This window comes from Chiroxiphia lanceolata, chromosome 5 (assembly GCF_009829145.1).
Source record: "Chiroxiphia lanceolata isolate bChiLan1 chromosome 5, bChiLan1.pri, whole genome shotgun sequence".
NCBI lineage: Eukaryota > Metazoa > Chordata > Aves > Passeriformes > Pipridae > Chiroxiphia > Chiroxiphia lanceolata.
Genome location: NC_045641.1, coordinates 27,551,925 through 27,579,137, shown reverse-complemented (window position 1 = coordinate 27,579,137; position 27,213 = coordinate 27,551,925). Strand labels below are relative to the sequence as shown.

The window sequence follows — 27,213 nt, the reverse complement described above, 5'->3', positions numbered from 1 at the left end:
TCCAGGAAAAAAAAAAAAAGAGTTGATAAGGAAAGACTATATTTCTCAAAAATATGAGTGTATAGCCAAACAACTTTAAAGGAATACTCCATTAAGCCCCAATGTTTTATCTGTTTTCTCTCTTTATCTCACAACACTTTGTTCTTGGTAGTTTTCATATACATATATGCTGTATCACATAATATCTTGCATGGTGTTCCTTTCTAATAAAACTTGGTAATGCATTCTTTGAACATTTGAGTTTTGAAAATGGATGACAGGAATAACAATAACATGTTATCGAAAATTTTATGTTCCTTGCTCGCATATATACTTACATGATTCTAGATTAAATACTGATGGTTCAACATCTATATAAGCACGTTTTGAAATGTATGCAAAATTACTTACACCAATGACACAATGTCCCCACGTTGTACATCATAATTTCGAATGCTCCAGTGGTTTAAGAGCACTACATCAGATGCTTGTCTTCCCCCAGGATTCAAAGAAGGCTGAGAGAGGGAGACAAAAAAACCCCAATCATCTTTAGATCTACATTTCCTTTACGGATTTTCCACCTCTCATTCCACCAACAGGTAAAATCCATTAAAAATCAGTAAAAACATGCCCACTTACTGTAAGAGGCCAGGAATCTGTTGTATTATGGGAAATATATTTCTTTATTAAATGACATGTTAAATATAATTAATTTCTGACAAACTGTACTTCATATCTTTCAGTGCACTACTGCATGTAAATCGAATTACAAAGGATAAATACTTACGGGAAGCCTGATGAAAAGAAGAGATTGCCTTTAGTGCTTATCATTTAATATTAAAATCAAAGGAGAACCAAACCCACTAATTCCTAAAAAGAAAAAAGCAACAATTTTTTTGCTGGCATCTTACTTCTTATACAAGCATAATGCACTAAAAATTAAATATGTACTTATAACAATACTAATTCCAGCATCCTTTGCAAAGGGAAAAAACAAACCCTATACCTACAGCATGCACTGGCAGTAAATGTGAGCCTTCCATAACAGGATAAATGGGAGCTTGAACTCTCACAGAACCACACATAGAAACGAGACTGGTCACTAAACTCAGCATTAAAATAGCCAAGTAATTAATGAGTACAGAGTATTAGGAGGTACGTAGAACCACACATAATTATTTTGTGGGATGTGATACAAAACCAGAGTAGCTGGTCAATGCTGGCTCCAAGTTAACCCATAGGAAATGTCAGAGGAAGGAAGTAGCCCATCACAGTACTGTCTGCATTTAGTTTTGTAGAGCTCATTTCAATAAAAATACTCCGTTTTACTAGACAGAAAGTATTTAAGAGTATTCCAGGCTAAAGTCTTCTGATAGCTTATTTCTCAGTAAGCTTTTTCAGTCTCCTCAAATACAATTACAGTATCTCCAAGCTGGACAGCAGACGACCTCTAATTTAGATTCTAGAGTTAGGTGACATATGCAATAAAACAGAGTATTGAGATTAGGTAGCCCCTCATTCGTCAGTATGAGAGCTGCAATATTAGCTAATTTTTTTTTGTGGTTGTTTTTTGTTTGCTTGTTCATTTGTTTTGTAGAAGAGGGTTTTAGGGCTCACCTTACAATCTAAATCTAACTTGGACCTTCCCAAGAACCACTAGATTTTCACTGCTGATATGCCCCTCCCCAGATCAATAGTACCTTTGATAAGCAAACCAGTTGGGAGACTGAAATGAACTGTTCTCAACACAAGTAATTACACAATGTTAAATTTAATTGTATTCTCATTCAGTAAAACTTTGCTCTTAAATACAGATGGTTGATTCAGAAGCAATTGGAAGTGTAGATTTCTCTTTGCTACAGTTTCTTCATATTTTCTTTGCTAACCTGATTGGTTGAAAAACATCTATTTCAAATCAGACTTGTGAAAAAATTGCTTTTCAAGGTGCAAGAGGAAGTACTGTGCTGGGGTCCTCAGTAGGTGTAATTCAAATAAACAGTAAGCAATATGGTATGTCAAAAGAATAAATGTGTCGGGGGAGGGGGAGGGATATGACACAATATGTTTACTTCAACAGCAAACAAGGCTAGTTACATTTTGAGCTGTGGACTATGGGCAAGTTTCTAGTCAAGTAAGTCTGCAGATCAAAGCAGATCACCTTAACATCCATAGACATATGGTTAAAGTCTAAGATATAAACATATTAACACTGATCACTATTTTATCTACCAGACTAAGCACTGCAAAAACCAGATAAATGAAAACCAGAAGTTAAGTAGCAGATATTTGATTAACAGTTTTAATCAGGATTTCCAAAATCATTTACCACCTTCATAGCATTTTCCACCAAAGGATCGTTTATTTACATGCAAATGATCTACACACAAATTCATTAACAATTCACAGTCATACTCATTTTCCTAAATGCAGGTAGACATGGGCCAGAAGCTATAAGGTAGAGACTCATCTTACAAAGAAGAAATCATACATATAGGATATTCTCACAGAGTAAACTCCTTAGTATTCAAAAGTATCTATCTTAAAGGGCCAAAAGGATGAAACAAATTGAAATTTTAAAACCATTGCTTCAAAAGATGATGTTTTTCACAGCTGATACTTAGAAAATATCTACATGACTGTTCACAGACTTTTCCTCTCAAATAAATCTATATGAACTACATCTTACAGAGAAATACACCAGGTAGGTACACTATTGCCCTAGTTGGGTTGTTGCAGCTGTTTTCTGTATTTAAACAAAGGAAATGCTTAGGAATTGAAATACATTTAGATATTACATAATCTTTTTAACTTAATGCACTATAAATGCGTTTTTAACAATAGCTAATGTGGTTTTGACACACAGAGTGGATATCCAACTCATTATACATTATGTTTGAGAAAAATATGACAGTGTTGGGCTTTTCTTTCTGACAAAACAACCTGACAAATGCACAGACAAAAATACAATTTTGTTAGAAAAAATTTAAGGAAAACTAGGAGACTTTCATTTTACATCAACAATTACTTTTATCTATTACAAAAAAGAAAATCTAAATGCTTCAGCAAGCCTTTTTCTATTGTAAATTACAAAAACTGGATTCTACAGCAAAAGTATAGAAATAACACAACTTATTCCTCATGATATTTTTACTACTAGTAAGATTTCGGATCTAGCAAAACCAAAATACAGCTTCTCAAAGAGAGTCAACAAATAGGCTCACAAGGGTTCTTTATAAGAAACAAAATAATACAGGGTCCTCTTCCTTCTTCTAGCTTGAAGCATTATGACTTCTTTGCTCAAGTTCTTGGCATAACAGTCTGCTACAAATGAGACACAGAGGTCTTAATTTAAACTGTGATGCAGAAGCCACAAAACATTCACTCTTTCTAATCACTAACTAATCTAATGCTAAAAGTATGCAAATTGAGATCCCCAGCCACATGATGAAGCCTCATAGGACATAAGGTTCTATAAGCAGGAGGATAAAAACATGCCCTTTTACTATAAATAATTATTAACTTGGTATTTTTTATGTCACTAGTGATGGTCACAACTTATTTGCTTGAAGCTTGGGGAACATGAAGAATATTCACATGAGTTTACAGGCTTAGGTACAGTAATCCTAATAATAAAGTTAGGAGAAACCGCCAGAGGATAATAACAACTGCTATTAGGCATAATGGAATAGAACATTCAATAATGTTTGCTGTGGAAACAAGTGTGCTTTGTCAGAGATCACCACTCAAGCCACTTGCTGTAATCCTTGGTATTGAACTGTTTGCAACAGAACTTCCACATTAAGCTGCACATATGCTGTCATCTTCCATCTCTGTTTCACTTGAAAACAGTCCATTTGATTTAAGGAATTTACAAATTTATATATCCATAGAGAGTTCCTTTTCCACATCAATATGTATGAAGAGTTCATAATACCAGACAAGCAATGAAACTCAATAAAAAAATTACATAAATCAATATCAAGATGGCCACATAATAACAAACATTTTAAAGTATACAGCCAGCACTACAAGAGGAGTCACACAAAAAATCCACAACAAGCAATTCAGAAATCTTATTACCAGTTATTTTTGTCACTTACATTCAATGTTGTAAACAGATTACAACTCACTTGAAACTCACTATTAACAGAATGCTAGATGAGCACATCTATCTGTAAAATCCTAAGCAACAAAACTACCTTATGTGAGGATTAAAAAAACCCAGTAATTTCAGAAATAGAAAAGGAAATGACACAATTAAAAAAGGTTAAAATTATAAAATGCAATAGTTCACTGTTATTCCCTATAGGCTAGGGTTAATACACATATACACTGAAGTCAGTACAAGTGAAAGAATTATGACTGAAATGAATTATGACTGAATTATGGCTGAAAGCACTGTAGAAACACAGAATCAGCTTGAGACAATGAAATGCATGAAGTCTGTCTTAATTGATTGGGAATAAATCAGAAAATTTGTACTGTCATTAGAAGCTTTATTCAGCATGCTTGTTAGGGTGTCAAAGTATTACCATCATCAGTATCTAAAAAGCAGCATCAAAACAAAGAGAAAGTGAGGGGGGAAACAGAGCACAACAGGGAACAAGAGCAGAAGAGTGTGTGGGACACAGAGAGATTTATTTCTTGCTTCTTGACAAAACTTTTAATTTCAGGCCCAGCAGGAATCACAATGATGAGTACACAAAGCCAGCTGGACATTTTAGAGGTCTATTACAAACAATTCTTGTAAATCTTACCGTGATATCTTCAAATTGAGACAATAAGGTATCATTGGAAGCATGTGATTGAAGGGTAGATGACTACAAACTGACTGAACTTCACCCGCCGTCATACCCCTAGCTTTCAGATACATCCAGCATAGATCACTTTCCAAAGAACACAGTAAACAGACAGAATTGCAACATGATGACCAGTACTCCTTTAAGCTCCTCTGCAAGAGACGGTTATATTCCTTATAATTATGTCCCTGTCAGACTTGCTTAAATGTCTACTAAATCTTGGCAAAGAAATCAGTATCCTATTAAAAGTACTAGGATTTTTTTTTTTGTAATCTGGAAAACATCCATATGCATAGAAGTTTGTTTTAAACTTCTATTTCAGTGCTACAGCCCAGAATAAAACTGGAGAATTTTACAGACACCGAGATGTCAGTAAAATTACAAATGTCAGTTTTCAAGCTAGCCATACTTCTATCAACAGAGGTAATGTTTAGACAAAAGACAAGGCAAGGGAAGAGCTTCAATTTTAATCACCCAGTGAACAGATATTGCTTTCCCTAGCCACTACAGAGAGCATATCCTTCTTTGTCAGGTTGAATAAATCTGAGCAAATTACTGTAGGGTTTTCCAAATCTTCCATGGATAAACCATAGTTAATGATATGCCCTTGAAGTGACTAGAGAAGCAACACTCCAGAACAACACCAAACTAAACAAAACAACTGCCCAGCACTGGGACTCTGACTTTCACAAAAATGTAGAACTGAGGTATTGACCAGAGGGGCTCAATAGCTTGTGGAGAGGGAAAAATCTAAAAAATTTCTTTTCAGTTACTGAGGTAAAACTATCAAGCAAGAACAGATGTCAAGCAGACCACTAGATCACAGACAGAAAAGAGCAAACAATGAAAGGCATTGTGGTATGCTAAAGACACAACACCTCAAAATTTAAATGTTCAGGTCATGTTCACCAGTAGCAAAAAGCAACAAAACCCAAACAAACAAGAACATAAAACCAAAATCAGAAAATCCAATATGCATCTTGAATGTTTCATGTGGCTCTAGATCCCCAGATGTTTTTTATAGCGTTAAACACAAATCAGTCAAGTCCAGGATCTAGCCCAAGCTTTGTCTGTGTAAATACTGCACAATTCAGACTCCAGCAGCTGGTCTTGATTGCTATGAAGCCTCTCTTCAAGGTTCTGAGCTTATCCAGACAATCAGAAAAGAGGGCTTGACATCCAAGATCAGAATTCTTAGTCTATGCTATTTGCAATGTTGCATGATTGGAACAAAATATATTACGGTTATCAGTGGTGATGCACAGCAATGTGCACTGCTTATGAATTAAAATGCAAAGCAACAATACAGAAATTGGCTACATTAAAACATATCTTTTTCAAGTTCCAAAACCAGAGGAAAAGTAGCTGTTCAGTAACATGAGTATTTATTGTCTAAATGTTACACAGGCTATTTATAATTATTTGCTTACACTGTATAAACATTCAGTATAACCAGAGCAAAAACACTGAACTGATACCTATGTCCTGATAAGCACGTATTAATATATGAATATTATATATTGTTCATGCCACTTTCAGCATTCTTCACTGCAGTGGTGCCATTACTGTTCACTAGTAAGAGCAAGTATGGCAAAAAATAGTTTTGCCTTACAGTTACTATAATGCAGCTACTAAAAATTAATAAAGCCTCCTTGTGAGTCATCAATGCCAAGAGACAAAAGGTATTGCTCCAAATATTTCTAAATGTCTAGGAAGGTATTAAAACAATATATCTTTATCACTACTTCTCCATACTACTTCTTCCTTTTACTGAGACAGAATTTTGGGAAGTTTTCTTCTCAAAAGATTTTCTTTCATATCACAAAAGTATTTGTTTAACAAAGCAGAAATTAATCTATTTCATAATACAATGTTGTCATTTAATAACAATTGATAAAAAGATTTTTTTTCCACCTTGCTATTGTCAGTGGAGAGTCACTTTTTAATTTCCTGAGAGACAAAAGATATTTCCAGCAATACCTGCATTGATGCTCCTTCCACTCTTGCCACGCAGGCAACTCTATCCAGGAAAGTCACAGTTACAGGAACGGCAACAAAGAAACCTTTTAAAAAGGCTTTAATGTATCTCTTCCCCAAACCCTGAGCCTGTGCCATAATCTGGAAAACATGAAGGGAAAAAAAAAAAACCAAACAAATTTGAGGTAACGTCAACACGTAGCAATTTCAACAAGGACTGTTAAGAATAAACTTATCTGTTAAGGCCTCACAATACCCACAGTGGAAAAAAAAAAAGAGCGTGCACATGAGAAAGGAAAAAACCCCAAACAACTATAAATCTTCATCAGAATTTAAATGTCTATTCTAGGAACGTCTTGATACTTGACATTTACCCTTTAGCTAATTTGAACATTTCTTGTGATCCTGTGCTAAATAATAACCAGATAAAATCTAACTATGCATTTTGAAAAAAAAAAAAAATTATAAATGATTTTCTCTCCATACACTGGTAATTATTAATTTCTGACGCCCAAAGATGGATTGTGTTAAATAAAGAAAGGTTATTTGCAACATACTAGCTTCTCTTTATTAAATACTTCCACACCTGAAGCATTTCAAATGCGTCATTTCCACACTCATGGTAACCGCAAACATGCAAAATCAATTCAGATTGTCATATATATCAGAGGGACACACAGTAACACAATTAGTCCTAGTTTGCAACTACATCAGAAAGTTAAAAGCATACTTGGCCAACTGGGCAGCTAAGTAATGACACATGGGATGATCCCACTCCAACTTACCATATATTATGCTATCTCCCATCTATTTATTTAACCCTGAACCACTAAACATGATTGAAAAATACCTACAAAGTACACTGAAACACAAGTTGTTTGATTGTATTAGTCATACTTCTGAAAAGCAAGCTGAATATCCAGGTACTGCTGCCAAGGTACAAGACTATTTAACATAACTGAAGTTTTGTTATAAGAAATGCTGCCTTTCACCTGCTGGCAATTGCCTTTTAAACTGCTGCTTCCACCTAATGAATCCTTTCTTATAACAAAATATTTTTAACACCAAGGTAAGTTACTACATGCCAGTATCTCACTGAACAGTGCACACATTTTTGCCAGGTCTATTTCACAAGTTTTCCCCTCCAAAAAGCATAGACAAGCATTTACCACTGGATAAGCGTGTGCACATGCAAAGTTGCCAGGCCAGTGACACAACAGTTCACCATCCAGCTGCCAGTAAACAGAAGGTTACCCATCATTCTTTCAGTATGAGGTGCTTCAAGTTGTCTTGCACTGCCACAGGGAAAGAGCTAGAACTTAAGCAGCAGAAAGGCAGTTTGCAGCATTATCTTCTACCAGTAACTCTACATGTGAAAGGATAATCTTCAACTGATAAACACTGTTTGATTAAAATCTGCAGTGTTGTCTTTTCTTACATTTTGGTGGTCATAGGAGAAAAGAAGGGAAAAAAGTAATTATAAGCATTTACTGCAGTCAGGGGAAAGAATTTAGGGTGGTAAAGGGTAGACACAACAAAGATCCTTAAAATAAAAGAAAAAAAATTCTGCTTGGAGTTTTTGTTTATATATAAATAAAACATTAGATAGCTATTACTCTTGGAAATAATATTCTGCTCTTAGAAATTTCTCAAACATCTGCAGATTTTAAGAGCATCATGTTTCTCGAGTGAAATTCTGAAATATAGTGCAGTATCTGGTTTATGTTGACAGCAGATTTAAATGCATGTCAGTGAAGCAAGCAAAGTACTGTTTGCTGAAAAAAATAAATTCCCCAACCTATACGTCTGGATCTCTGCCCAGTCAGTGACACCCTGAATAAGATCAACAATCACAACACTTTAAAGACAGAACAGAAACAAAAAAAACAAAACCAAAAACAAAACAACAACAACAAAAAAAAAATCAAAAAAGTAGGAAAAAAAAACTTAGAGATTCATACACTTTTCAACATTCATAAGTCACACTTGGTTTAGGGAAAAAAAAAGCCAATAAAATAGAATAATTCAGTAGAACTGAAAAACTTCAAAGCAACAACCTTGAAAAGTTGTTTAAAATGGCAACACGGACAAGAAAAATCCAAGCTCAAAAATGCTAGTATATAGCAGGTCAAAGCATTAAGAATTTCATATTGTGCAGCTCAGAGATTAAGGCAGATGGAGCACAGCATTATCTGGACTGAAGTATTTGGTGCACAAAAGGTCCAGGTATTATAATGAGCCTCTCGTGGGTACTATAACATATGGAGAAGAGATACTATTTAGATAGCTCTCTATGTATAAACTGTTTACTTTTTCTTACACTTGCCTGCACATTAGAAGACACTGTTTATCAAACAGCCTGTAGAAAATCACCAAGTAATTCAGAAAGCCCCAGGTTACAATATATTTGTAAACCTAGGTACTTAAAAATTACCCGCAGAAGTATGATAGGAAAAATAGCTGTAAAAACAAGGCATTAGCAGTCATCCACAAAGGAAATAGAAAGGCCCCTGATGTGCTTCTACAAAAAGGCATGTGAGGGAATAGGAAGAAGGGAATTACAACCTATATGCAAAACACCTACCCTGCCAAGACTGCTACATTTTTTTTGAAATTACCTATTTGATCTTTTTCATGAATCAGTAACTACACTATATATAGATCTATAATCCATTGAAATAACCAACTGTCATGATATGCATTTTTGTATAAATCAATGGCACCACACTAGAATTCAGGTGTATACAGTTTGAAAATGAAGACTTTCATAATAGAAAATACCACAACACATGAATGAGCCCAATTTTATTGCATCCTATGAAACATAAAACTGAGAACAAAAGCTTTTGGTTTAAGACTGGTCTAACTGGAAGACAAGGTTATACCTAGTCTAACAACCATGAGGAACAGGATGTTGCTCAGTATCAGAATTTGTGTGATCTTTTTAACATGTGCCCTTTCTACAACCTTTCATGATACAAGGCCTGAGCTAACTACTGCCATGCAGCCTGACTCATTTCCCACTTTAGTTGTACATTTCAATAACTTCTACTTTACATGGATTACTGTAAGGGTACAAGTATGCAGACCTTTTAGTAGGCTGATTTAAATCACATAAATTTATCCAAGTACAGGCTGATGCACAGATATGATGGTGATGAATGCCACAGAAGAATCAAAATAGACAAGCCCACTTAAGTCGTCAGTTAAAATAATCAGTATAGATCAATGTAGTTAAGTTTTCATTTAAAAATACTACCTAGTTCCAGAAGGATCTCTCATGTATCCTTCAATAAAGAGAGCTTCATCCTGGTATTATTCCACCATAGTGGTAACATGTCTATTCCACTAATGTATTTATATTCTGTATTCAGGTTTTGCTCATCCTATTCCTCCATCATACTACTCTCTCTGTAACCCCTGGCACACAGACATTAAAGAATAGCACTCTACTGTGAGTTTGGAAATGTCGTAGGTCCTGGAAACAACTGCTGTGTCATTGAAGCAACAAATCCTAACCTAATCAACAGTTTCAGCAACTACACGTGTATGCTCTCTTATTCTCTTTCTTCTAAGTCAGTCATTTTGTCCTGATGCCTAGATGTTTTGCTTGTTCCAAATACAAAGCAGCAGATTTTGTTAGCTTCAACTCCATTTTGTACCATTTTTTATGCCTAAATTTGAATTAAAGCAATTACAATTTCCATATAATAGCTCCCATCACTATGAAATATGCAAGATTTTTTTTCCAATATACCACAATAAAGAAAAACAACAATAAAAATCCACTTTTGTAATCTTATCAGAGCTATAACATACAGAGAAGTTCTCAGAAGCAGAAAAAAACAGATCAACACAACAAGCTTTCAGGTCACAAATCAAATAAAAAAGCTTAAACCACAACACTCCGCAACATAATCTGTCACAGAATTATTACTGAAGGGAAAAAAATAAATTTAATATGGAACCGATTCTTCTTTTAATTTAATATTATTACATCCCATCATTGGGATCTATCTCATGTACAAAGGCTCAGTTCACATATTGGTTGTAATTGGAAAGAAATTCATATTACTACTCTTAAAAATTAATTTTGTGTCTCAAGTATAGAAATTTTACCCTCATAGACAATCTTGTACTTCCAAACAAAATAACTGACTTTTCAAACATAAAGAAAAATTTGAAGAAAATACAGTTGTAGATCAAAGTTACGCTCAGCAACCAAATTAACAACAAGTTCAGGATGGAGAGTAATCAGCCATTCCTCAGTTCTGAAAAGTTCTTATTCCATTTTATACATACAAGCATCAAGAAAAAGAATTGCAATACAAAAAAAAAGTCAGTAATTGTTACAAATCAGATCTTTTCAGAGCACTTAAACTTTAGATGTAACGCAGTATGTTTCAAGTACCATCACACAGGTGACAGAGTACCAGTTTTTCTAACATAAAAGTTACAATATTTGTTTTTACTCATGTTTCTACATCTTCAAATAACTAATAATCATTAATATATATTGCAAGTAAAGGAAAGTACTAAATTCCATCAATTTTGGAAATCACTTAAGAGAGCAACATAACAGGTATTTAGCTTTTTACAACTGAAAGTCCTGTGTTGCTTTGAGCCTAAAGATTCAATGCATGTGAAGTAAGTTAATTTTATAAATTGATTTTAAGTGTTCTTTATGGACATCTAGTAGCTGCTGTTATGTTTTGGTCTTGAGCAGACTGCATAAATGAACAGTTGCTTCAAAACTCACTGAATTTGTAAATTATATTAACTGTAAACAATAGCATAACCTTTGAATTTAAATGAATTTGCACATTTATCTAGTTAGCTCTCTGGATTCTTTCCAGTACCATGAACCTGTCCTCTTAGTTGTGATTATCCAGAACTCAATTTAGGCAAAAACAACGACAAAAAAGGAATATTCAGTTTTAACCACAATATATAACATTAAGTATTCATATAACATTCAATAAGAAGCCTAAGAATAACAGCATTCAATTCTAAACATGAATATTGTCAGAAACAAATTCTTCTTAAAGCTTCTGCATTTGGGTTAAGACCAAGTACATTTAGTAGGGAACAGGGAAGTTTCTTCTAGCCTAATGGAAAATCCAAAGAACACAAGAACAAATGAATGCAAGAAACATTTGAAAGGTATTTTCAATTTTCAGTGTATTTTACAAAAATAACTAGTTCTCCCACAACTACTGTAAAGGCAGTTTTGTGCACGCTTGCTCAAAGTAGGGAAATTAGAACTGACTCCCCAACAGTCTATTCCCATGAAATCATCCAGCAGTAAGGCCTGACGAACCAACTACTTACTATCTACTCTCTGTGCCATATCAATACACTAAATGTACAAACTAATACAGAAAATTGTGCCTTCGAAAAATAACTTCCTTTATTTTAACAACTCGGGTTCTCCTGGAACATTAGGGGCCACTGTGGGACTTGTTAAGACCGTACCTAGTGTATTCTGTAGCAATCGTTCCCCACCATATTGATTTTGAGTCTGGGATTTGTGACAATTTCAACTGCTATATAAATTTCTCAGGTCTCGAGAATAAACAAAACAACTAAACAGCAAACATAAGGATACAGATTTCCAGAAATAGCTGAAATCTGTGGCACATTGGTCAGCTTATAAAGTTTTCAATATAAAATTCCAACCGTGACTGTGAAGTGATTTGAATCTTAAAATTATTGTTCAGCATGATTAAAACTACTATTCTCATGGATCTGGATGCCACCCACTACTATACCATGTGTATAGTTATTTATCACCAATTCCAGAAGAAAATTTATTTCAGTAACAACATACAAGTTAAACAGAAGAATCTGTAATTTTGAAAGTAAATAAAATGGAAGACTCCTGGAAATCTCCTAAACAGAGTAGTTAAAAATGTTACATTTTTTCACAAAATGCACATGGATTCAGTTACAAAGCTGCATAATGGAAAAATCAAGCCTAATTCTGAAGTCTTTTAGAGAAATTATTTCATTTAATCTGAAAATCCCCAATACTTGTCTTCCAAGTATATTCTGTTGACAATTTCTATTTTCTCCCTAGTTGAACAATGAACAAGTATGTATGACATATGCTTTTGGGGACTAAAAAGAAAATAAAAATGTGCTGGTACAAGAAAGTTATTTAGAGGGATGTAAAGCAGCTTTCCTAGACCACTTTTGCCTTTTTTTAGTATCTCAGTGTGCTCAATTAACTCCACTTCCACAGAACAGCAATGATATGAAGAAAAAAGAAAACAAAAATCAACAACAACAAAAAAATCCTGCAATGGAATACTAGCTAATTAAAAGATTTTTACAAGGTTAGTCTACAGCTGCACTTTTTCTATCTAAGCTTTTCACCAACTTCCCCAAAAAAATAATTTTCCTTTAAAAAGGTAGGAACACCAGGACCTATATTAGGAACTGGCTGAATCTCTTCAGCTTCAAGCATTGCAGCCTTTATACAGAGAAGCATTTAACTAAGAACAGGTTGAAGGACAAGAACCAGATGCAGAAAAGCAGCCACTTTAAGACAAGTGGTAGCATTATAAACAAAAAAAAAAAAAAATTCTCTCAGACGTTCATGATGTAGGGTAACAGGAAAGCCACTCCATCAGAATACTAGGTAACTGCCATTAACTGTGTTCATCATAGGGCACACATGATATCTGACAGACATTTAATAAAGCAGGAAAATATGTTAAGCAAGAACTGCATCCAGTCCAGGACCAAGAGCAGTGCACAGCACAAGTCCCAGGTGCAGGACATGATGCCAGCGAACGGGAGAACAACCCCAGAGTCGCTTCCCAGCCTGTTCCCCCGCACATGCTACATTCCCACCGGCACCGGGGCACGATCGCCTCCCGCCCCGCCTCTGACAGGCAGAGGATGCGGAGAACAACGCTACTTCTCACTGCTGGCTCTGTAAGCTCTGTTTAATCCAGTCCCTTCCCCCTGGGCACTGGTATCTCGGTAATTTGAAAGAGGAAGAAGGGAACAGCCCTACACCCAACACGCTGCCAAGAGCCTTCAGCGGCTGCGTGCCGGGACCAGCAGCCCCTCCGCCGCGCGGGGACCCGCCCGTGGGGCGGCTCGGGCGGGCGGGGCAGGGGCGGGGCGGGGGCGGCACAGAGCGCCCGGCGCGGACTCACGGCCGGGCCTGCCGCGGGGCGCCTGTCGTTCCCTGCCACCCCCACCCCGAGCCCCGTCTTCCCCTGCCCGGCCTCCCTCCCCCCTCCCCCAGCAGGCTCCCCCACCGCCTCCCCGCCCCGACTCTGCGGCGCTCTGAGCCCGCCCGGCTCCCATCGCTCCGCCCGCCCCCGGCCGCCTGTGCTCGCTTACCCTTTACTCCTTCCGCGGGGGGCGGGTCGCAGCCGCCCGGGTCACGTGGGGGGCCGGCGCGGGGCCCGTCGTGCTCCCGAGCGGCCGCCCCGGCCGGCCCTGAGGGGTCGGAGTTGCGGCGGTGCTCGGCTCTGCGGCCTGACAGGCTCACCTGGTGCCAGGCACGGAGCAGGCCCTCTGCTAAAATAATGTGCTTGGTCTGGTCCTCTTTCAGCGCCAGTATTTACAGTCTGAGTGTCCAAGCGCACGAGGCCGTTGGATTGCGGCGGCCGTGGTTTCATTCAGTGAGGATGTAAATCCAAATATACAAGGACTCAACTGTATTGTGGCCATTTTTTGGCAATTGGACCATACTGACGTGTTTGGATATTCATATATAATATTGCGAGTTCTTATATTTCAGTACAAACCAGTTCTGTAAGTTGCATACATTGTACGCTCACAAAAAGGCAGGATATTTGTTCAGCTGATGGGTTTCCTAGTGCATACCAGATTGGAGCTGGCTGCATTGTGCTTCCAGGCCTGTCTCCATGGATGGGGGTTTGGAATCGTTTAACCCCAGCCAGCCACCAAACCCCACACAGCTGCTTACTCACTCCCCCACAGCAGGACGAGGGAGAGACTCAGAATGGTAAAAGCCAGAAAACTCATGGGTTGAGATGAAGTTTATTATGAAAAGCAAAACCACGCACACAAGCAAAGCAAAACAAGGAATTAATTCCCTGCTTCTCATGAGCAAGCAGGTGTTCAGCCATCTCCAAGATCACACATAATGACTTGGGAAGAGTCATCACTCCAAATGTGTCCCCCTCATGCCTTTCTCCTTCTTCCCCCAGCTTTCTGTATTGAGCATGATGTCATATGGTATGGAATATCCCTCTGGTCAATTTAGGTCACCTGTCCTGACCTGTCACCTGTCTCTTCCCAACTTTCCATACCCCCAACTTTCTAGCCGATGTGGCAGTATGCAAAGCAGAAAAGGCCTTGGCTCTAAGCACTGCTCAGCAATAACAAAAACGTCTCTAAATTACCAGCCCTGTGTTCAGCACAAATTCCAAACACGCCCATACTAGTCACTGAGAAGAAAATTAACTCTACCCCAGCCAAAACCAGCACGAGGTTGGTTTTTCCTGTCTAGTGCAAATGGATACACTAGGGTTTGTGTTTTCAGTCAGTGTTTTGTTGTTTTCATAAGTTGTCATAGGAAGTGCAGATGCCAGTATAGTCTGAAGCAGGAGGTTTTTCCAGATAGTTCATGTACCTTTAAGAGTCAATGGGCAAATTCATGATAAAGAAATCCATTAAAGGTTATCAAACACATAGAAAGTACCTGTTGCTCAGGGAGTCCCTAACTAGATGCTGGGAGATATTTCTACTAGTCAGGCCACTCTCAGAACACAATATAAAATGACACGTCTGCTTGACTCTCAGCAGTTATTTGCAATTTATTATTAAAATGTTATTTTAAGATCAAATATAAAATTGTTTATAATTGAAATTATCTTGACTTTGAAGCTCAGCTATGAACATATGAATGCATAGTTGGCTGACCACATCATTAAGGGTTGGACTTGATGATCTCGGAGGTCTTTTCCAACCCGGTTGATTCTATGATTCTATGATTTTACAGGGATAAAATATTTCCACAGTTCTTGACATAGGAAGCAACTATCTTAGAAGGAAATATGATAGAGTACTTATTAATTAACTGAACTGGAAGTCATACTATAAGACTATTTTTAGTAAAAGGTTCTTGAATTATGTATACATAATTATAAAATTTCTTGTTACGTGCTATTCCAAACACAACATACCCAGCCTCTTGTCGAATCTGAATGTTTCAGCAATGCTTACTGCTTTTAATGATTAAAACATTTTCACAAAAAAACAGAATTAGTTTTAGTGTGATTTTGCTTTCTGAAATATGTGATATGATGTATATCATATGATGGAAACATATTTGCTACCCAGGGTAAATCAGTGATTGTTACCCTATTTCATTTTTTGTTTTCCCTTGACACATTTTTAAATAAGTATTACCTTTACAATCAAGTAATTCTTACTAACTTTGTTGTTGATTAATGCATTCTTTAACACATTTGAATTGTGTGCTCACTTTCAGATTCTACAGTGAGCTTTTCAGTGCATTGCACAGGAATAAATAGAGTATTCTGCCACTGGTATCCACCATCTTCATTTTCATGTAAAAATTTTAACTGGGAAACCTTCACAAATTGTTCAAAAATATTGCTGCAAAACACAATATTGTACTTCAAATTGTAACATTAGAGAAGCACCTTATGGGAATGTGCATTGATATTTCCATGCACTCAAAGCTCACAGTATGAAAACTCCCACTAAACTCTTGAGCTGATATGCTTTTCAGCTTAAAGACCTTTGCTGTAAACCTCTGAAGATCAAATCATGGCTCATCAGTTCTCTTCATTTTGAAATCAGGTGCGTGCTAAACAACTAGCAGGAAATTCCCATTCTTACTCTTCATTCATTTGTGTATAAAATGAAATTTATCAAAGCTGATACTAAAGTTAGCAGCTGCAAATGATGCACCATTTTTTTTTCCTAATAAGTATTTCTACTGCATTGGTACCTAGAAAAAGAGGACTGGTGTTTTTTGCTTTCAGTTCTAACAAATAGGTACTGAAAATGTTTTGCTGCTTCCATGCCTTGATGCATCCGTGACTGAAATAAAGAAAAAGGGTGCCCTTTTCACCCACCTCTTCAATTACTCTTCCGTTGAGAGTACCATTAAAGCTTTCTCAGCAACCCATAAACCTTTTTCACTACAGGATCCATTTAAAAGGCTCTTAACAGACTGCAGCAAGCTTTATGCTAAAAACACATTTAGTTCAGTTTCCTCTAGCTTAATTTCATTTTGCATTTTAAGAGCATGGAAAATCTCTAAGAGATACCTAAGACCTGCTTTGAGTTAAAATCAAGTACCTCGTGTTCGGGAATACAACTATCTGTAGAGTATTTAAGGCATGTTTATCTTCCTCCATGTAGTAAAGAAATGAATGTTTGAGTGGTGTTGAGTGTACTATTCTGAGGAGGTGTGCTTTGGAGGAAAATATTGAGCTAGATTCAACCACCTGAGAGCACAGAAAAGGCGCAGTGAAAAAAGGGCACAGGATCAAAAAGCCTGATTGCTTAAACGGATATTGCAGATCAATGCTTCATATTGTCCAGCTATGGCTTGAAGAACTCCTGGCCCAAGTGCAGAAATCAATGGTGTGGCACAAAAGAGGGCAATAAATCTTAAACCTGATATATTACTGGGAAAAATATGATCATGGCATCTTCAGAATTACTTAATTATTATACATCTCCATTTCATTACATGACTAGGCACCTAATTCCTGCTAGTTTCTGGGCTCTGATAATGGTTTTTGATAAAGAATCACACACTCATTTTTGTGGATTTTTTTCAAAAGGGAGTTTATTTTCAGTAAATAATGCAGCTATCTACATATGAACTCTTTGTCTAAATTTTCTTTATGTCAAGAAGGGGACACAGGACAGGACAGGATTAATCTCATTCATAGGTGTATGTTGGAAAAAAAAAAAAAAGACAAATCACATTTTAAAAGACCCTGTTTCTCCTCACTTGCTAATGCATGCATCTTGATGACTCACTCAGGTATATAGGATGCTTGCCATAGGATGAGAAGCATCCCACCCTGCCTGTGCCAGAGTTCCCAGGGACCTGGCTGAAGGCTGGTACCAAATTCTGTGAAATGCTGGTGGGAGTAACAACCAAAATTCCCTGACTGATGTTAATACCTGTACACTTATCAGTGGTTCAGTGCTCTTCACTTACACAGAGATGATTGGTTTGGGTTGACTATGACTCTGTATAGAAGTTACCATATAAAGATATCTGGACAAACATTTCTGTTCCTTTGTGTTGTCACTCTTTTGATGATCATATACTATTTATGTTATGCCTCACACATACTGAAACTCAGTCTGGTCAGAATAAAGTAGATTTTGCTTCCAGTTGGTCAGGCAGGCAGCAGAGCATAAAACTCTGTAGTGACCTCTCCATTGGGAAAAAAGAGAAGAACCGATACACAAAAAGATTCCTGAAGTCCTGTCATTGGTCTGTTAAACTGTCATAATCTTTGAAGGGTAAAATAAATAACTTATAGTAGTCAACTTAATTGTGTTGGCTTTCCTTGAGGAACAGTTATTACCCTCAAATGCTTGCATAGGAAAGAAGGAAACAAACATAATTTGAGAAGTCAAGAGTCTGTTGTCAAAGTAGTTAAATTCTTGACAAGCTAGTGAAAGATTTATCAGTCCAGATCTAATAATTACAGAAAAAGAAAACAGAGCTACTACATAGGGAAAAAAATCTCTATAGCAATAGACTTAAAATTCTTACAAAAAATTCTTGCCATCCACCTCTATTGCCGATGTTATACTCACCTTTGGTTATTTCCATAGGTGTTAAGATGGTTTGGTTCAGTGTGGTGGGAGTTGTTTGTTCTCTTTGTTACCCTTGCAACTGGCTTTTCCAACCTCCCAAGTCAGTGTATTTTTAACTGACTGATGGTGTCTTGTTTACAGCCCTGAAGTTTTCAGTGTCATCTTACAGTGTCATTTTACGGTGTCACTCCTGTTATTCCATGACTGTAATCCCCTGCATTGCATTATTATGGTAAGGGTATAAACATTTCATTCTAACAAGTAACTGTTTATTACCACGTATTATAATAGTATCACACAATTATAAAAAATTACACAAAAGTAAAACATAGAATCATAGAATCATTGAATATCTCAAGTTGAAAGGGACTCATAAAGATCTTTGAGTCAAGCTCCTTGCTCCTCACAGAACTATCTAAACTAAAGCATATGACTAAGAGTGTTGTCCACGTGCCTCTTGAACACTGACAAGCTTGGAGCTCCACTTCTCTGGGGAGCCTGTTCCAGTGACTGACAACCCACTCTTTCAGTGAAGAACCTTTTCTGAATGTCTAATCTGAACTTCCTCTGATGCAGCTTCATTCCATTTGCTCATGTCCTCATGTTCTAGCACTGGTCACAACATGGAAACCAGCATATTAGATAAGTACATTCTGATCATTAAATGATTGTTGTTATAGGCAAACAAGGTAAAAAAGAGTTGCAGGCACACTAAAGCGAGCTCAGCAGAGCCTGATGAGTCCTGAGGATTTGAAAAATCAGTGTGAATCTAATGTTCTGCTGCTAGCCATAGCAATAATATATTTACTGAGCCTGAACTACTGGGCTAACACAGGTTCTAAATATTTGGAAACGTGAAAGTAACTCAGCCTAATATTACTTAACACTTGATAGTCTTCATTATGTTTAATCAATTTAGCATTCAATTCTTATGTGTAATGTGTAAATCCTTATCTTCCTTTTAAGTAAGAACCAATGTTTTAGAAATAGCAAAAAAGAAATGTAGAGCAATCATTGTAGATTAACAACCAACAGTTACTTTGTTATTACATACAGTGCATTCTTTCAGTACTGTATGTACTGAATTTAAAGGTGTGAATTTACCTGTGTGGAGTCAGTGTTTCTGTGCTGTCCTTTCTCATTACAGAAGCTTATTTCTAAATCATTTCTCCTCTACATGCATTTTAAAGGTGTGCAATTAGCTGTTTGCAAGTTGTTAGGCAGTTGATGAAGTGTGAATTGATTTGTTTTCTTTATTTACAAGTTTCCCACAATACTTTGATGAGATCAGGATGTGGAGGCATTTTTACCCTTTGTATTATTCCTTCTTTGTTTCTCCTTTGCACTTTCTCTTAACGTGTTAAAAGAACCAAGGGCTCTTTAATAATTCAGCAGGCACATTATTGGAGCCTTGTATATATTTAAAGTATTTAAGAATTTCCTTGGTGAGCTCATAGCTCTTAGACATGGAGACTTAACAGTTAGTAAAGCAATTTGGTTTGCATCACTATTTGTATCCATATTGCCTCCACGTTACCACACACACCTTTTGACTGCCATGAAGTGGATTCTGGTGGTGCTTCTGACTCGGGACAGCTGACTTGATTGGAAATTGCAGTGCCACAAATCCTTTGTAATCTGCAGTGTGGGTGCCTCAGATGTTAGATTCCGATTTGCAATGAAAAAAACATAGCCAAACAAAACAGACAAATCCTTCCTGTCATATTTTTATATTGTTCTAGAAGAATGTCAGTGTCCAGTCACACTGGCTGTATGAACCCTGACACTATAGCGGATGAGAGAGAATGAGAAAGTAGCTTGGTGTTCATCAGCCAGCCAGCTGGGCTTGACCACCACAGTCATCCACCGGCAGCCCCCAGTGAGGGAGAGTGCAGGACTGAATGCCCTGTTTGTACTCACACAGTATGGACCTGGTACACTGCCCATGTCCACACTACATGGAGGATGCAGTGTTTTCAGGCATGAAGCCTAGCCTCAATGCCCTCTGATACCTGCAACATAGTTCCCCTAGATCTCGTTATACCCCACTGCCTTCTTTACATTCAGACCCAAGATCCTCCTTGTAGCCCTTAAGAGTGGCTTAATGGCTGGTGGCAGAAGTTGGCACCTGCAGCAGTGATGGAAAGGTGTAGGTACAGACCTGCCAGTGGAAGGTGGCCATTCCAGGTCCATAGAGATGTGCAGCAGAATTGCTTAAAAATAAAGCAGCTTCTGCAGTTGCTGTAACATTCATGGAAGACCACAAACTAGATAGTTCATGCCAAAAAAATAACAGTACTCAAGATGATAACAGCACGCTCATCTAGCTTAGCAGTGTAAGCAGAGTAGTCAGCACTTTGAGTCTTGCTGATCACTGTGGGTGGTTCATGGCTGATGAGAGGTCAGCTGATAAGAGTGCCAACCAGGGTTTCAGAGTACCTGTTTACTTTGTTTCAGCCTGCTGATGTTTACCTTCTGGGGTAAGCAGGTAGTTTCTTTACCCCACATAGTATTGATGGGTTCAGAATAAGGGTTGCCCCATTGTTAGCTCTGTGCTGCACGAACATGTCTTTTCAACGAGACAGATGGATGTGATACAATGTGCACGCACACCGGCAGAGTTGCGTTCTTCTCCCTCCCTCTTAGGTCAGTGCTGCCACATCTCTTGTGGAACCAATTTTGAAATAGCCTCAAGGATGCACTAGAAAGGCAGCCACCACAAAAAAAAAAAAAAAAAGTAATAGTTTTATTATTTACATTGCATACAAATAGTTACAAAATACAGATTTTTAAGTAACCATACTGAACAAGCCAAAGCCAATTTTTCCCTAATTGCTGGTCTTCTGTCTTTGCAGCTTTTTTGGTTTTTTGGGGTTTCTTTTAAGACAAATCTATGGGTGATACTGGCCTTCCGAATGGTCCTCAAACAAACACGGAAAAGGTCTATACCAACAAATAAACTAAACTCAAGACCCCACAAGGATCTTAAAGTCTTTTTACGAGATTTGATATCATCTGCCAAATTTTCCATTTTAGTCTGTGAGAAGTGACATTTTTCCCTCTGAAAAACCCTACTCTTAATTATACTGCATTAAGTAAAATCAGCATGAGAGGTTTTCAGTGAGAGAATGGGAGCTGAAATAGAAGTAGGGGAGCAGGCTGAGAGCTACAGGGATAGAAACACTAAAACAGCAGAGGCATAAGAAAATTACAACGAGGCGTGCATAGTGAAGTGTATTGAAATAGCAAATAGTAGTTCTGGAGAAATTGGTAAGGGACAAGCAGGGGACAAGCAAGCAGAAATATAATAGAAAGTGTGGGTGAACATGAAAGACAAATGGCAAAAACAAAGATCCCTTTATAATAGGCAGGAACAATTAAGCTGTGTAATTACAAAATCCTGCTGTGACTGAATTCCTGTGCAATTACTGAATGGACATGTACCCCAAGCACAGCACTTTGAAGTGTATGGCGACAGTTGCTGTCTCTTTTGTTTCCAGTTCACACAACCACCTCCTCAGTCAGCAGTGGAGTATGTGATATCATTGTTTTCTCACGAGCAACAGCAGTGCTGGCCGTGGACAGTGACAGCAGCACAGCGCCGGACAATCAGAATCTCCCTGCGAGTAAACACAAGGCCAGAGGGGCAGGTATAATTAGTTGCTAGTCTGCAGCTAGTGGCAGCATCAAATCATTCTTAAAAGCTTTTCTTTACTAATGCTACACATAACTTTGTTCATTTTTTTCCCATCTATTGTCACTTTAGAAAGCATACTACATTATTTACTAATATATTTAAAACAAGTATGTGACACAATGTTACAGGGAAACAGTGGGTGTCACTGCAAGGAGCAATTGGCATCTCCATTTGCCTTTCTTTAGCACATATTTTGGGGACCTTATTACAGGTTGTCAGGTCACCATGTTCTGAGCACATCGTGTTTGCCGAATCAATTTTTACTTCTAATTGTATAGCCTAGGCTGAGTTAAAATGTTCTCTAAATTACATCAGCACCTTCTGAATCCAAAAGCTTCAAAGAACAATTAGCTGCAGTCTTTTAGAGCTGCATTTTGAAAGCTCCCATGGGAAAAATTCCTTCCAAACACATGAAATTAGAGCCAATAAATGATTAGGCATCAGATGCAGAATTGAGACACTTAAATCCAGAGTTACGGTCCCAACCCTACTGCTCAGCTGTTATATAACCTTGTGGATAATTCCTCATTTGACCTGCAAGTTCTTTGTGAAATCCTCCTTTCTTGCAAGCATACAACTACAGTTGCACATACCTAAATCAGGGCAGATTTAGAACAGAAGAGGCTTTTAAATCTGATATGAATATCAGAGCATGATTTAATCTTATCCCAAAAGATCAGTATTCTCAAATCTAGCTTGTTTTAAAATAGCAGCATTTAGTGTACAAGCACCATGTGGTTAGAAGCAAGTACCATAAAGTGTATAGGGAAGGAGATTTTGATCCTAGTTTCCTGCTCACCTTTTGGTTTCTTTCTGGAGCTCTAGAGTTCCTAGGGTTGATTCATAAATCCCAGATTGAATGTTCTCTCTGACTCTATGTACAAGAGAGGCACTGACTGCTATTGCTGAGATGGAAAAGAAAATGGTAACTCACTCCTGTAATTTCTGCAGCTCAATCAGAGTGCTCAATGCATATTCTAAAATTTCTTGCTAGACCTCAAGGGCTTCAAACAAAACTAATTGTTTCCAAAACCTGATCAGGTTGGCATAATGTTTAGGTACTGAATTACCTGCTCCTGTAAAGTTCAAGCTGTGTTACTTTGTAGGAGGCAAATCTCAACTGTATAGCTTAATCTGTTACTTCTGAGGCACATCCACATTCTTTGGTTAGAAATTTTGAGTCATTAGGAATGGCTTTTGTAAAAGACTCAGTCAGAAGGTTAATGAGTTTAGATACCTGAGATAACAATGGTTATATGGCTGAGCGGATTTGGATCTCTTCTTACCATCATTATCTTGACACACACACACACACACACACACACACACAAACATCTACATAGAAGTAAAATTTATGGGTAAGTTAACTGGCAAATCATCTGTCTGACCACTTTTGTCCACCCAACACATTCTGGGCCATCCATTCTGCTGAGGTTGTGTACTCTGGACAGACAAATTCCTTTGTGCCAGCCCTACTAATGCCAGAGGGAAGCAACAGGCAAAGGAGTCATGATGGAGTTAAGGCTTTGGCTCACTTGTAATTCTCTGTCTGCTGGTCACACCAATAAGACACGCTGTACATTCCAGCTACACATAAATTAGTCAAATCTAATGTAACCATTTTTAACTATACAGCATTTCAATTGCCATCACTTGACCTTGAAGCCACTTACTTAACACCTAATGGAAGATTTTTCTTCCAATAATGAGAAAGGGTCTCTTTCTCATTTCATATTTGATAATTTTTAAACATTTTTTAAACTCATTTTTTCAAGTTTTAATCTTGACATTCCTGCATGAGCCACAGAAGCTGAATCTCACAACAAAAAGCCTTATCAGGAGCTAAAAATATGAAATTTAATGGTAGAAATCAGAGAAAGCAATGGAAATTATTCTAAAATTTTTCCCAGACTTCAGTTATGTGTATGCATAGACAAATGCCTAGACAAATGAAAGCATTACAGTGCAAGTTTTTGGGTCTCTCATTAAAATGGATGATACATCCACTTAAAAACAATCACGTTGTTAATTTGCTTATTTTTGTATGTTCACAGGTAAGGTTACAGGGCTCACTTTCTTTTGCAAAGCTCTTCTCAGACCTCCATGAAAATTCATACACAATTAAACTTTTAAGGCTTAGCAATAAATAATTTGGAACTTCAGGATCAAAATATTTTCATCTGAATATAATGTCTGCTGGTTAGCACTTTAGAAAACCGTAAAAATGTGTTCAGTTATGGCCAGATGAATTCTTCGGCAAACTAGTCAATAAAAGAATATATATCCCTTGCAGGGAAACAAATGTTGTTATATACTCTGGGTTTATATACTTAGGGCTAGCTCTAGTACCAACTGTAAGTATCTAGCCTTCATGTTTGTGCCTTTCTCTGTCTCTTTTTCACTCCTAGGAATGCATTGCCCTGATGGAAGTACCCAGGGGCAGCTAGTCCTCAGGGCAGCCACTCTCAGCTATCTGAGAGTGGTATTTCCTTAGGTAATACTAAATCTGCAGGGACAGCTATGGTTGGAGCTGCACCATTTTTAAGGCTTGTGTACCTCAGTGCACTCGGCTGGAAGCGGCAAACCCTGTACTGAGGACAGGCATCTGGATTAGCTCTTTTAACAAGCTGTGTGCTGTGGTACTTTGCTGCTGACGATGATATAGTCAATGTCTTATTCACTGAAATGTTCACCCAGGGAGCTAAACAAGTTGTGAGAGCTGCTCTCTGACTCTGCTTCAGCAGGTGACTATTAAATGAAAAATGAAATTAGCTTAGGCAGACTGGAGGCAGGTATGGAGTCATGGTTTCCTGTTCCCCTCAGAAACACATGAACGGAGTCACACTGTGTGTGACAATACAGCAAATTGCTGATTATGTCACCCAAACCGGGATAGCTTTACCAGGAGCGCTTTACCCTGTACTGGTAGCCTGTTAAGGAGAGCATTTTTGTATGCCGGGGAAGCTGTAGAGGACAGAATGCTGCAGACTATTTTCCAATGGAAAGCAACCAGGACACCACATGTACAACAACTGAGACAGAACAAGACATGTAACAAGGAAGAACAAATGTACCTCTTCATTCTAATGGGTTTGACATTCATATTGGTTTTATTGGGGAATCTGTTCCCAGGCTCACCAACTAATATTTAGCACATTTAAAGTATATTACATATAACAATAATACATGCATACTAATCTCGACATAATTAATTGTACATATTTAACAAAATTTGGGAAGGGACTACTAACTGTACTGCAAGTTTGCCCTAAGTTGTGATATGGTCTCCACACCATAACCACATTGTGACAGTCTCAATAGCGGTCAAAGATTTACCTGAAAACTGCATATGGATCAGCCATGTACCAGCAGAGTGTTTTAACATGGGACTATGGGGTGAAAGAGGAGGTACTGGCTCTTCTGATCACATTGGGTTGGTGTCTCCCTTCTAGGAGAAAAGGCTGTGGGAAATACCAGGTCGATCACTGCAGACTTGCACTTGAGCTAAATGCCAAGCTACCCAGCACAGTGATGAAACCAACTTGCCTTGGTCATGGCAGTTTGCAAACCTAGAGAATGCTAAATGCAAAGATACACATTCATACAGACTTTTAAGTATCAACAAAGAAGAGCGAGTGAGGTCAGGCCTTGTCCTTTTGTCCCTTTGGATGACTGCCAGATGCCAGTTGAATACATATATCCCTTCAAATGTATAGCATTCAATATAGCGTGTGTATTCAGGTAAACTCAACAGCTCTCTCCAGGTTAAACTGTTCCGTTGAGAGTTAAAATGCTGTAAATCCAAGCAACTCTACTGAATCTTTTGTCAGACCTCTTTTTTAAAATCAAATTGAGATGGCTGACCTCAGTTTTGGAACTAAGCCATAGCTGAACTATTTCTCCTAAAAAGAAAAAGGTAGTTTGCATAAGGAATTCATCATTTTACATATTTTCCAGGTGCCTGAGACCTAGGTTTTAAGAAGAAAGGGAAAATACCAACTTCTGAAACATTAAATGTGAACTTTCAAGCTTTTAACATACAGTAAAACATTTATTCTTAAAAAAGAATACTGCATGACTTGTGGCTTAGTTAAACTAATTTGCAAACATTGAAAAGTCAAAAGCCTAGAAAACCATATCTTCCATAAATACTAGTAAAGATTTGTCAAAGTACCTTGAATATTTTGTGCAGTTAGTCATGTCATGTCATGCCATGTCATGATAATGGGAAAGCATCTTTATATGTCTTGGTTGAAAAGTGAGGCAAAAACATCCACTTGTTTTGTATCACATATAAAGCACATTTTCATGTGACACACAGAGATTATAGCATGAACTAAGATCAACTACCAGAATAAAACTCTATTTTCTGGGTAACACTGTAAGTCATATGCACTGAGCCTCACTACAGCTTTGGTCGGGGGACTCTCTGAGATACAAGTCATCAGCTCTGCTAGGGCAAATTCTGTGTGTGTGAGGACAAAATATAAATTAAAGGTAATAATTTTAAAATGTTGGGGTTTTCTCTTTGTTTAGGGATCAGAGTATATAGGTTTGAAGTTAAGAGGGTGTGCTTTTTGGGTTTGACTTTTTTATCTCTGTATTCATAGTTTGGTTTGAAATCAGCGTGGGAATGTAAGGAGTTTTTTGAATTTAGGACTGAAGAGGTAAAGGGAAAACTATTTTCCTTATTTATTTGTCTCTTGAAAATTGGGATTAAGTACTCTGAAATCTGTGGAACAGCATCCAGATGACATGGTAATCCAAACTTTTGTTTTCACAAAGCTACTCTGATAATCATTCAGTGTCATGAAAAATGTTTTTCCAGTAATGTTGTGTGTAACACTTAACTGGTAATTATTGAATCTGAAGGATTTAGTAGACTAATTGTGCTTTTAGACTTATCAATTTACTTCAAGTTTTACACTTGAGGGGTTTTGTCCAAACACACAT

The 27,213-nt window shown here is 37.5% G+C and overlaps 1 protein-coding gene across 3 annotated transcripts in view; it reads right to left on the bottom strand.

Annotated features, from left to right (window-relative positions):
- Window positions 1-14,171, bottom strand: part of IMMP2L (inner mitochondrial membrane peptidase subunit 2) — a 424,389-nt gene extending 410,218 nt beyond the window's left edge. For all 3 annotated transcript variants that reach the window (XM_032687891.1, XM_032687892.1, XM_032687893.1), the window contains exons 1-3: window positions 14,115-14,171; window positions 6,759-6,896; window positions 391-494 (exon numbers count right to left, since the gene is read on the bottom strand). In XM_032687891.1, coding sequence (XP_032543782.1) covers window positions 391-494; window positions 6,759-6,893 — 239 coding nt within the window. In that variant the 5' untranslated portion in view covers window positions 6,894-6,896; window positions 14,115-14,171. The remainder of the gene's footprint in view (window positions 1-390; window positions 495-6,758; window positions 6,897-14,114) is intronic.
- Window positions 14,172-27,213: the final 13,042 nt, after the last annotated feature.